At 42.7% G+C, this 12,768-nt stretch overlaps 1 protein-coding gene across 1 annotated transcript in view; it reads left to right on the top strand.

Moving 5' to 3' along the window:
• RNF44 (ring finger protein 44) overlaps positions 1-12,768 on the top strand; it is a 107,766-nt gene that overhangs the window by 51,740 nt on the left and 43,258 nt on the right. Inside the window, exon 2 of the mRNA XM_082255667.1 lies at positions 3,373-3,551. Coding sequence (XP_082111793.1) covers positions 3,448-3,551 — 104 coding nt within the window. The 5' untranslated portion in view covers positions 3,373-3,447. The remainder of the gene's footprint in view (positions 1-3,372; positions 3,552-12,768) is intronic.

Raw genomic sequence — 12,768 nt, 5'->3', positions numbered from 1 at the left:
TGGCTATCACTTCTGCGTGCAGTTTGTCTGAATGGGCGGTGTTATCCTGTCATTCACCTTATTTGGTTATTCACAATGAAGACATTGTGTTGCCTTCTCTGTCCCAGGCCTAAACATCCAAAGGAAATTGCCTTGGATGTGGTCCGGGCAATTTGGGTGTATCTGGCAGCTACGGAGTCTCTTTTCAGGAAGTCAGAATCTCTCTATTTGTGCTCACGAATGGACCTCGCAAAGGGTTGTCCGCTTCTTCTGCAACCATTTCCAGATGGATCAGACAGACGGTGGTTCAAGCCCATTTCATCAGGTTCCTCCTTTCCCTGTCAATGCGCAATCTATGTATTTGTAAATGTATTTGTATTGTGTTTATCAGATGGGCTCCAGTTTTAGTTAAGCCCCTGGTGCCTGGTTGGCTACTGTTTTAGCCTTGGGAATTTTTTGCTGTTTCCCCACCCCTCATGTTTGACGCTGCCTTGGGAAGTTCCAATGGTCAAGAATGCCCGGTCAAGAATGCCCGGGGCTATGGCCATCAGTGAACGAAAGAGAAAACTGGATTTTTAACTTGCCATTCAATCCATTTCTCTGATGATCATTGACGCACACAGCACCCACCCCTCTGTGGAGTTATGATTCTCCAGACACTGCCTGTAACAAAACTGAGTGATTATAGCGGGAAGAGGGAGTATACCCCCTGGGACTGCCCATGGGTGTAGCCAGAAGTTTTTTTTTTTTCTGCTTAGTGTCCTACTCCTGTAGGGGGCAGCATAACCCAGTGGTCAAGAATAACAGGAGCTGTGTTTGTCAATGAACATCAGAGAAATGGATTTTATGGTAAGCCAAAAATCCCATTTTCTCTAAAGCCTTCCAAAACATATATTTTCACAGCAGTTTGTAGTGAGGGAACATGCACAGTTGTGGCTGTCATTTGTAGACTGTGTGCTGGAGCTCTCCTTCCCAATCACCGATTTATTGGAGTTGGGAAAAGCTGATTTATGCAGATAACAGAGGAGCGAGGCAGCAGAGAGAAATCTCCGTGCTTTGGATAAAGACAAGTACACAGTATATAGAACGATATGGTTTGTTTATATTTTATGTTGGAGGTTTACAACCAATTAAAGGATAGCACAGTCCTAAGAAGCAGTGGAGATTAAGTCAACAGAGTCAACAATCCAAATTTGCCATGCACAGTCAGGGACTGTAAAAGTGGGCCAAGTGATGGATTTGACCCAATTTATTGCTAGGTCAGAGTATTTGCCAATGATTTGTACTGTGTTTTATAAACTTTTCCATTGAAAAAGTGGTCTCCCGAGAACAGCAGTGCCTAATCTGTGTATATAGGGCCCTTTTTTTTTTTTTTTTTCTCCCAGTCATGTCCAACGTATCCGGTGATATGAGGTGTTTGCCTGACGACCGTTGCAGGGGGTTAAGCAACCATTGCAAATAGGTGAGTGCGGATGGCCCTGCCTGGTACCTGGAAGAAGAGTGGAAATTATTAGGTACACGTGCCATTGCATACAAAACCATTAAGCAATGTTAAAGGCTTTTCAGCATTAAGTGAGAGTATCACTCTGTTGCTCGTGTTTTGCAGAAAAACCTTTCTTTGTTGCAATAGACCTTTGAGGGATAAACCAAGATTGGTTGCTAGTTACCAATAATACCTTAAAACCTAATTCCACTTTTGTTGAGAGAAAAAAAACATTCCAAAGCCTCCCTGGGTACACAGGGCCAAAAACAGTTCGATAGAAACTAGCTGCCTTTTAGGCCCATGTGTGTACAGCTGTCTGTTCTACAGAAGCCAGCTTCGTACGACCAGCTTCTGTTGAAGGGGCATATTGGAAAACCAGCATCTGATCAGCTCGGGCAGCCGATTGCTGTCAGCGCTGATCAGTGTGCTCTGGCGAGGGGGCAGTCCCCCTGTAATAATACAATAGCACAGTGGGGGACATTGCTGCACTAACATCACTTGTGTTAGTACAGTGATCTGTTTGTGTTTTTTTTTTTTTTTTTTTTAATCAGCCAGCTAGGTTGAACGAAAAACAACTTCTTGTGTTTACATAGCCAAATACAGAGAACTTGCTGATCGAGGGAGCACATGACTGGTCTCTTAATTGTAATGCTCTATCATCACTATTCAGTCATATACTTGAGAGCCTTTATTCGACTGTTTAATGATCTATAAATCTATGTAGCAGTTATAAAATCACTGTGCTGCACATAGTGAGAGGGACACAGCAGGCCTTGCTACCACAGGCTACATGCAAAAAAACTATTGGGGGGGGGGGGGGGGGGGAATATTAACAAGTCAACCCTGCACAAGGAGAAAGTCCAGCAGTGACTGGTCTTTATTAAAGCTCCTGCACAAAAGCAATGATTCACACTGGATTACTTCACAGATCTGAAATAAATACCCAAAACATACCAAAATTCTATAAAAAAAATACTCATTAATGCATTGTATATGGACAATATTTTTTTTTTCCAACAAAGACAATATTTACTTATCCCTGAGTTCAGCTTTAATGTCAGATGTGTTCAGAGGATGCTTATCCAAGCATTATGCAGTAATCAGGTTAGTAATGGGCTCTGTTGGGTTCTACTTGTAAACTTGTTTAAGCCCAACTCTAGGATATTAGTACCCCCCCCCCCCCCCCAAACCGCTGGTAAAAAAAAAAAGAAAATGGTTATTTGTATAGGTTTTTCTTATTTTCCTGAAGCCATAGTCACATGATGGCCCATCTCTCTTCTATTTACTGCCTGGTGCCCTCCTTTCGGCGTCCATATCATTGCCTGCTTGATATGCCTGCCTCCTATTGGGGAAGGTGGCATTTCCAGAGGTCCGAGTCCTCTTTCATAGGCTTCAAAGACAGGAGAACTCACCACGGCAGCGAGGGGGACCAGTGCCAAAGAAGATAATGCACAGACAAAAATGTTCCCCAAGGCAGGAGATTAGCTGTGCTCCTAGAGGAAACCATGACTTTAAACCATTACACTGTAGGAAGAGATGTGGTGAATCAACACTGGAGTAAGGTAATTGATGCACAATCCATTTATTTAAATTTCATGTTTCCTAGAGTTGGGTGTTTTAAATATACACTTTCTAACTTGTTGGAAAATCTTTGTTGCAGTGGGACATGAAAAGGGAAGGATTTAACCCTGTGTGTACCTGTACTTTGTTAAATTTGTGCAGGTCTGTGGTCAAGCAGATAATGCACAACTGTGGTTCTAACTCTTCCTGTATTAAATTCTGTGTGAATGGTGGTACACTTTAAAGATATACAGCACAAAAAAGGTTGTTCTTTAATATTACATGTATATGAATGCTTGTTTCTTTTGATAACCCTTGTTCAGCTTTTAAAGATTTCTTTTACTTAACAGAGGGCAGACAGCAGGAGTGAAGATACCGTGTATTGTGAAAGCCCATCTTGCCACTTCGCCTTCCCGACATCACAAATGCGACCATGGGAGCTGGCAGTGACTAGGTGGCCTCCTTCAGCGCCCATTAACCAGCGGAGGTTCTTGGGACCCTGCAGCGCCCCAGCACACCTCAGGCGAAGGTAGGAGCTGCGGGGCTCTAGAAAAGGTATCACAATACAACATAGTGTACATGACAGGCTACACTCCTTCTTTTTTTTTTTTTTTTTTTTTTTTAAATTGTAACAAGAATCCGACTGTACTGCTTCTCAGGTTTATTATAAAGCCAGGTTTCTTTTTCTCTTCTCTCTTCTCTAGTTTTTTGTTACAAATGCACTTTTTTTTTTTTTTTTTAATCATACATCACAGGACACAGAGCCACCATATTATTACTTATTCATTGGGTTATGCGCCACCTTCAGGTGATTGGACACTGGCAAAAAAACAGACAGGTAGTCCTCTATATAGCCCCTCTCATACAGGAAGCGCCGGTTTTTCATCAGTGTCTGAAGGTGATGGTCACTGATGTGCAGCTCTCTGCACAAATACTACCACATGCTCTGGTGGCTTCAGTAGAAATCAAGAGCTTGGTGTTTTCCAGATCTATTCCTATAGCTATCGTGCTCAACCCAAGAAGGGGTATCAAGTCCCTGACGGTCTGGTTAGACGTTGGCCGCCGTGTTGAGTAAAGATTGAAACTTGATCTTTTATAGACAGATCCTGCGGGGAGATTGTGAGTGTTCCTGTAACCTTTTGGTTACTTGAGCATTTGGTCACCCTTTAATATGCTGCCTTTTGTAATGTCCCATCATGGTCTCCTCTCTCTAGGGGGCAGCCGTGTTGTGGACTGGGACTAGGTAACTGCCTGCGTAAGAAAGCGTTGCTATGTTAGTAACATCTCTGGCTGCTGTGTGTTTGCATTTACATATTTCTTTATGCTGCTTGATTGCCCTAATATTTGTTTGCCAGGCTGCTTGGTGTTTTCTGCAGCCTCATGGTGCAAGGGGTGAGCGGAGCTTGTGTCCACATGTCTATGTCCATTTTGGTACTCCTCCCTGTGCCCAAAGCAATGGTTGAGAAGCACAGATGTGCACAAGTGGTGTCGTATAAGAACGTCCATACTTGTTAATGAAATGCCAGAGTACTGAGTATGGTAGACTGGCAGAAGTGGAGATATCAACAGGAGACACAGAGTTGTAGGAAATCTGCTTTTCTGGTGCAGTCAAATGGGAACATAGGACAGGTTTTTCGGTTTACGTGATTACACCTATTTGGGAAGGGCACTAGTAGTTGGGTGAATCTACTAGAGTGACTGATACTGTGTTGGCTGCCCTTGTACGGGCACAGGTTCCATTGATTATTGCAGCAGGCCTTATGTCTATCAAAGGGTGGAAAGATGGGAGTACAGTGAAGTAAGGCTCCAGAGGGCCACTGAGGTCTGGGAGACATTAAACATAGCCCTTCTGGTGCTATATCCCCGAGGGTTAAGTGGTTTTATCCCATTCCTTTTTTAGTGGCTGACTCTGGGACACCAGTAAAGAGGGTTTGTCATTTGCCTTTGTGGGATTAGAAGAGGATGTTTGCTTCTACAGAAGAGAGTGTAAAAGGCAAAGATTGTCTCTTTCTCCTGTCTTCTCTACTTGGTTAGAGGAGGAATGTGTGGGCGATGCAGAAGCAGATGATGTGAGAACAAGGGAGGGGAGCTTTAGATGTCCCATTTGAGGATTCTAAGACTGAGGAACCCTAGGGTCAGAGGATGACCTGAAAGACCTTAGTGAGTTCTCTGTCTGAAATGGTCCACGCTGATTTGAACCTGCCACTTCCTGAGTTTACAACATCATTAAAGGTTCACCCTGGGGTTTATGGCATCCACCACAAGGTTCCCAATCATGCTTAAAACTATGTAGGGAGATTTTTTTTTTTTTTCTGTATATGATCTGAGGCCGTTCACTTCTTCACTAGGTATATGTGAGGGTTTACATCCATTTTAAGATTTATTGGCCAATATGTTATCCTGTGAAAAGCTGTAAGCTGGTTTTTGTTTGCATTCGATGGGAACCGTCCTGTTTGGGCCAGATTTGGGATGTATATCCAGAGGGTTTCAGGAGAGAGAGTTTTCCAGTTTTCACAAGGCAATCCTTAGCCTCTCACAGGCTTCGGCCTCTATAGCGAGGCCTTAGGGCCAGTTCTGTAGGAAGTCCTGGTCCTTCAAGCCAGCAAACTGAAGTCTAAGTTTCCTTCACAATGAAGTAGTATTCCCACGTTTGCAAGAGATTGTTGCTGTTGTAAGTTTTCAATCCCCTTCTGTTGCAAAGTTATCCTGCTAGTTCTAGTGGACAAAACGTTTGCGGTTTTTACTTAAACCTATTTTCAGTCCCAAGTAAAAGGGTGGTTTTCAGCTTATGTTTGGTTCTCTATTATTTCAGCAAATTTTGGTTCTCGCGAGTGTCCAAGGAGGCTACCCCCTCCGGCTGAGGGAGTCGGTGCGTATGGTAGTAGCCTTGCTCTAGCCAGGAGTTCCTGGCATCAATGGACATAAAGGGATGCTGCCTACACTCTTTCTCCCCCTTTAATGGAAGAGTTTGACAGCGGATCCCAGCTTAACAGGTTGGGGAGAAATTCTGGGTCCCTTTTCAATCCAAGAAATGTGGTCTCCGCTGGAGAGGTCGCTGCCTATCAACGTTCTGGAACCGAAAACAATTTGCTTGGCTCTCCTACAGTAGTCAGATTAGTTACAAAGCTTTCTAGTAAAGCTTCAACTGGATAATGCCATGGTGGTGGTGTATATCAGTTGTTAGGGGGGCACCAGTAGCCATGAAGTCCAAGAGGAGGCTGGTGTCCCTGTGAGGCCAGTTATCCCTGATTTTTACCTTTTTTCCTCATTTTCAGCCTGCCATACATCTGTTTCATTTAATCTGGGTGGAAGGAGTGGTGTTCAGACATTGTAAACATGTCTGTGGACTGTGCTTGGATGCTTTCAACCTTGAAAGCTTTCCTTACGGCCATTTGTTTTAACAGCATGGCTATTGAAGCCAGAGTCTTAAAAGTTGAGGGAGTGTCTAGTACAGTCATTACCACACTTTTAAAATGCCAGGGAGGCTACTGCGAGAAACATTTACCATAGGTCCTGGTAATCTTATGGGGCTAGGAAAGATCCATCCTTGAAAAGATGTTGTGGGCTGGATCTTGATGTTTTCCCCAGGCTGAAGTCTTGATGAAGCTGGCTTTGAGTACGATTAAGGGACAGATTTTGGCCTTGGCAATCTTATTTCAAGGGCCAGTTGCTTTCTGTTGTTGGTTGCATGTTTTCTGTTCAAGGTGTCACACGCATGATGGCATTGGTTAGGTCACCTTTTTGTCCTCATAGGACCTCAATTTGTCGGCTTTAGAGACCTTCTTTTTTTTTTTTCCCATTTCAGGACTTTCTGATTAGTTTTTGACTCAGAAGGTTGTGTTCTTGGGTTTCTATCTCTTTGGTAAGAAGAGTATCAGAAATTCTATGTCTGAAATTCCACTATGTCAAGGTGGTTTGTTGGTGTTTACCAGTGTTCTTGCTGAAGGTGGGCTCTTTTCATCTGAACCAGGACTTATTTACCTTCTTGGTTTTCCTGGGTTTTCATTCACCAGGAGATGGAGCACTTCACACGTTGGATGTGGTTTGGGCTGCCAGGATATGTTTGAAATTGACTGCTGTAGTCAGTCAGATTCGCTTTTTTCCTTCCTGAAGGATTGAGGAAAAGTCAGGTGGCTATCAAGTCGACCTTTTTCCTGCTGGATTAGCTTCTTTCTCAAGCCTATGGTTTGAAAGGAAAGGCTCTACTGTTTCTTGTGACAGTGTATTCTACCAGGTGTGTTGGTGCCTCCTTGGCTAACCGTCATCAGGCTTCAGTGGCATAGGGTCTGTGAGGCTGAAACTTGGTGTTCAGTTCAGACCTTGACAACATTTTTCAGGTAGAGGCAAAAGCCACTGAAAAAAACAGCTTTTTGTTTGCAGCATTGCAGGCTACTGTAAAGATTTTTTGGTTGTCCTGGTGTCTGTTTCCCTCCCCTCATGAGAATCCCTTTGGGATATCCCAGTGAGTAAGGAATAATATGGTGGCTCGGTGTCTTAGGATGTATGCTAAATAAAACTGGATTTTTGTACTTGTCTGTAAAGTCTATTTCTTGGAGTACATCACAGGACACAAGGATCCCGTCCTTGCATGTGGTGGTTCATTGCTTCCTACAAAGTACTTCTGGTATTGGAGGGCTTATATTGGAGCTGACGTCTTGTTTCTTTGTCAGTGTCCAATCACCTGTAGTTGGTGCATAATCCAATAAGTAAGGAATAATATGGTGGCTCTTGTTTCCCAGATCTCCAAGAAATGGGTTTTACAAGTCAGCACAAAATTACTGTTGCACTCCTTTTTCAGTAATCTAAAGATTTGTTGGCCAGATTATAAGTATTTAAACACAAAGGATTTTTGGAGTCCGTCAAACAGATGATCTGCAGGTTTTACGATAACTTTTATTTTTCATTTAACTTTGATCATACAGGTTAGTAAACATATTAGTAGATAGAGCTAAAAAAGTGAAAAAACAATGCTGTGGGGAGTGATTTTTTTTATTTTTTGACCCAATGAACAGCTAAATTCCTGTCTAGTAATTACAGTAGCTCAAACATTCTGCCAACAGCTTTTTGTCCTTTTTTATTTATAGTGGCTACTGTATATAATGGAAATTATCAAATTTTTCCTAAACACACACAGAGGAAGCTGGAGTATAGCCTCCAATCCTGGAGGATACAAGATATGAAACTCTCCCCCACCCTTCCCTTTAAGTTATTAGTATCTTATTGAGCTTTGTTTTTAGACTTTTTGCCCTTTATAGAATGGGTAGTTTTTTTTTTTTTTTAAAGCTGATGAGTTGTTGTGGATTTTGAGTGAACTTGAGGGTGATTTGGGGGATTTTGAGGGTGATGTGTGGGGTCCATAAATAAAAATGAGTATTTATTCTTTCAGTTAAACTGCATGCACATTTCCTTCTGTGCGAAGTACCCAGCTGTTGATAGAATGGTGACAAATCAAATGTTCTTGGGGTATATTTTCTTATGGTCAAATGTTCTTGAGATATTATTTTTATCTTTTGTGGCTTAACGTGGTTCTAGAGGCAAGACATTTTTTTTTCTTAATTCATTCCCAGCATTAAGGTAAATGTCCCAATAGTTGTATCGACTCACTCCCACATCCCTGTATACTTGCATGAGTCCATTCTCAATCCAGCACTGTCTGTCTGCAGTGGGCGCTGGTCTCTGTTCTCTCCTCACAGGACACAGAGGTAGCAGTGGGAGCCATTGGCTCATGCTACTGTCAATCAGATCTTATGAGGAGGGAATGGTTGGTGGGGCCGAGCCATGCTGTGTGTGTCTATGGACGCGCACAGTGGGCTCAGGAACACCCCTGTAAATTTTCCCCTTATACCGCACAAGTTGCTATGGGGGCACCCCTGGAAGGAAAAGGAGTTGATGGCCCTACTGAGGGACCCCAGAAGAGGAGGTACAGGGCACCTCTGTGCAATACTATTGCATGGAACTGGAAGGTATACCATGTTTTTTTTAGGAAAATAGAAATTAGACCTTTACAGCCAATTTAAACTTCAGTTGATCTTGAGATGCAATCCAGTGTCTCTGGCTTTAATAAATGAATGAACAGTGCCTGTGGGTTTTGGAGAAATGTTAAAAACTGATATGACAAAAGAAAAAAAAAACTGTTGGCTGGGAGTTCGACAACGATGATATGTGAGTTTTAGCAGTGGTCTTCCTTAGGGATGCACCGAAATGAAAATTTTGGACCGAAACCGAAAATGCAGGATGCCCTTGGCCGAAAACCGAAACCGAAAATGACTTTTTCCCCCAAAAATTTTTTTAAAATGGATAGAACAGGGGCATACACCAAAAACAGGCAGCGACGTACACCTGTCGCTGCCACCCTGTCACAGTATATGTACTGTGATGGGTTGGCAATAGGTTAATTTAATTACCAATGGTATTTGTATTATGCAGCATGAGGGGGTTAATGTATTGTCACTGCTGGTCACTCATCTATTAGTGACCGACCAGTGGCAGGTAATTAACCCCTTTGTGCTGCATTAGTGCAACCAGTGTTAATTAACACTGATACTGGTTACTAATGCAGCACAAAGGGGTTAATTACCTGCCTGGTCGGTCACTAATAGATGAGTGACCTGCAGTGACAATACATTAACCCCCTCATGCTGCATAATACTAATATCATTGGTAAGCTGCCTCAGCTCCCCCCATCTCCCCCCACTCCCACTGCCTCAGCGTCGTCCTCCTCGGGTGTCCTGCATTCAAAAGTCCCGCCTCTGGCCGGCGGCACCGCCTCTCAATGACGTCCCTACTACGATCTGTGCATTATGAATGGACATACCAGGTCGGGGGGCGGGGCGAGCGGCCGCTATAGAGAGAACTAATGTGATTCTTCCCTGTCAGCTCAGCACGTCTGTGTGAATGAGAACAGAACTGAGCTGACACCGGGGGCGGGGGGGGGGGGGGGGGGGGCGGGCGGAGCGGCCGCTATTAGCTGTAACTATGTGAGAGCTTCTCTTCCTTGTCAGCGGAGATACATGCCTGTCAGTGAAGAGAAGCTCTCACATAGTTACAGCTAATAGCGGCCGCTCCGCCCGCCCCCGGTGTCAGCTCAGTTCTGTTCTCATTCACACATAGACATGCTGAGTTGACAGGAAGGATCACATTAGTTCTCTCTATAGCGGCCGCTCGCCCCGCCCCCCGACCTGGTATGTCCATTCATAATGCACAGATTGTAGTAGGGACGTCACTGAGAGGCGGACGTCCGGCCAGAGGCGGGACTTTTAAAACCTGCCCTGCGCTGCGCCCTCCTCCTTCCCCACGGCGGCCATATTTTATTTTCGGCACTGTTAACCCATTATCGGCCGAAATGAGAGAGGCTCATTTTCGGCCGATAATTTCGGTGGCCGAAATTTCGGTGCATCCCTAGTCTTCCTCAAAAAGAAGTTGGCAGATTCACTTCTGGAAGCGGGCAGATCCAGTGATGTTACCTGGAAAACTGCTTCTAGAAGATACACATTTTCTTCAATACCTTCACCACTGGTTCTGCCTGGTTATAGAAGTGAGTCTGCCATCTTCAGCTTTTAGGAAGACCTCTGGTAAAGTTTTTGTCTGTGCCATCCTTCTCAAACCCTCAGACACTGTTCATTAATTTACAACCCCAATTCCAAAAAAGTTGGGATGTAAAATCTACATAAAAACAATGCAATGATTTGCAAATCTCATAAACCCATATAATATTCATAATATGAAATTGAAAACCTATCAAATGTTTAAACTGAGAAACGGTATCCTTTTTAAGAAGAAATAAGGTAATTTTGAAATCGATGGCAGCAATATCTCTCATAGTTGGGACCGGGCCATGTTTACGGGAGTGGAATGTTTTCCCATTCTTGCCTGACATAGGATTCTAACTGCTCAACAGTCTTGGATCGTTTTTGTCGTATTTTTATATATTTTTTTGTTTCAAGATGTGCTGTATATTTTTAATATATAGGTCTGGACTAGACTACAGGCAAACCATTTTAGCACCTGGACTCTTCTACTGCAAAGCCATGTTGTTGTCATAGATGCAGTATGCGATTTAGCATTGTCCTGCTGAAATATGCAAGGCCTTCCCTGAAAAAGATGTCATCTGGATGGGAGCATATGCTACTCTAAAACCTGGATATATCTATCCGCATTGATGTTGCCTTTCCAAATGTGCAAGCTGCCTGTTTCATACACACTAATGCACTCCCATACTATCTTTTGAACTGAGCACTGATGAGCCTGAAGTTCCCTCTCCTTTTTATTCCGGAGGACACAGCACTCATGGTTGCCAAAAAGAATATCAAATTTTGATTCGTCTGACCACAGAACAGTTTTCCACTTTGCAACAGACCATTAAATGAGCTTTGGACCAGAGAAGACGGCGGTGTTTCTGAATCATGTTCAGCTATGGCTTCCTCATTGCTTAATAGAGATTTACCTTGTATTTTTGGATGACACGGCGAACTGTTTTTACAGACAGTGATTTTTAGAAGTTTTCCTGGGCCCATACAGTGATGTCCATTACAGAATGATGGCTGTTTTTATTGCAGTGCTGTCTGGGGGCATGAAGATAACTAGCATCCATTACTGTTTCTTCATTGTTCGTTGTGCACTGAGATTTCTCCAGATTCTCAGAACCTTTTGATGATCTCATGTACTGTAGATAATATCTTTAAAGCCTTTACAAATTTACAAGGAACATTCTGAAATTGACATTCTGACTCTCAAGGATGTGCTTTTTATTCTCCATCATGTTAGTGACATGTTGCCAATTAGACTAACTAGTTGCAAAATGTTTTCCAGCTCTTTGTTAATACCACTTACATTGCCAGTTTTTTGAGACGTGTTTCTGATGTTTGTTTCAAAATTGCCTTTATCTTTTTTCATAACATGATACATTTTCTCAGTTTAAACATTTGATATGTTTTCTATCTTCTTTTGTGAATAAATTATGGGTTTATGAGATTTGCAAATTGTTGAATCCTGTTTAGTCACAGCTTTTTTGTACTTGGACTTTTATTACAACCATAAACACTGGATTGCTTGAAAATTACAGCCACAGATTAAACCATTGGGAAAGGATTGCTTTTTCCAAAGTATAATTTTTACATGTACATGCAACAGTGTTTCCTTTTATTCATATCAGTGGCAAGCGCAGTTCCCTGTTACACAAAAAAATAACTATTCCTGTCAGTCTCCTTAAAAAATGTTTTGGTGAGAATCTGCCTATTTCCCTTCACTAAGTACTAAATCTAGGAAACTAATTTGATGTAAATCCTAACTCCCGGTAAACCTTAATCCATACCTATTGGTGTTTCGGGTCCCAAGAAATGTTCCCACTAGATGGGACTAAATATTAATTAGGTGTGTTATTACCTGTCAGAGGGGGTGCCAAGTATATATTCCTGATTCCTATGAGTCATCTATTAAAGTTATTTTCAGTTGAAATTTTTTTTTTTATTAATATGGGCAGTATAATTTAGGTTGTGTGTATTATTTTACCATTGGTGGATGAAAATAATTGGTTACAATTGCAGTATGGAAGGATTAAAACGGATTGGATATCCTGATATGGCAGTAATATAAATAGAAGGAAGGGACGTGTCCAGTCATGTGACCCCTGATGACGTCAGACGTTGCTGACGAAACGAGTTGGATGGGATCAGTTGGACATGTCACTTCTGCCATCTTGAAACGCAGGTGGAACGTGAATCTGCGTCCCTACCATGCAAACACGCCCT

This window comes from Pelophylax lessonae, assembly GCF_965119305.1.
Source record: "Pelophylax lessonae genome assembly, chromosome: 4".
Classification (NCBI taxonomy): Eukaryota; Metazoa; Chordata; class Amphibia; order Anura; family Ranidae; genus Pelophylax; species Pelophylax lessonae.
Note: the sequence above shows the minus strand (reverse complement) of the source record. Positions and strands in the feature narration are given on the sequence as shown.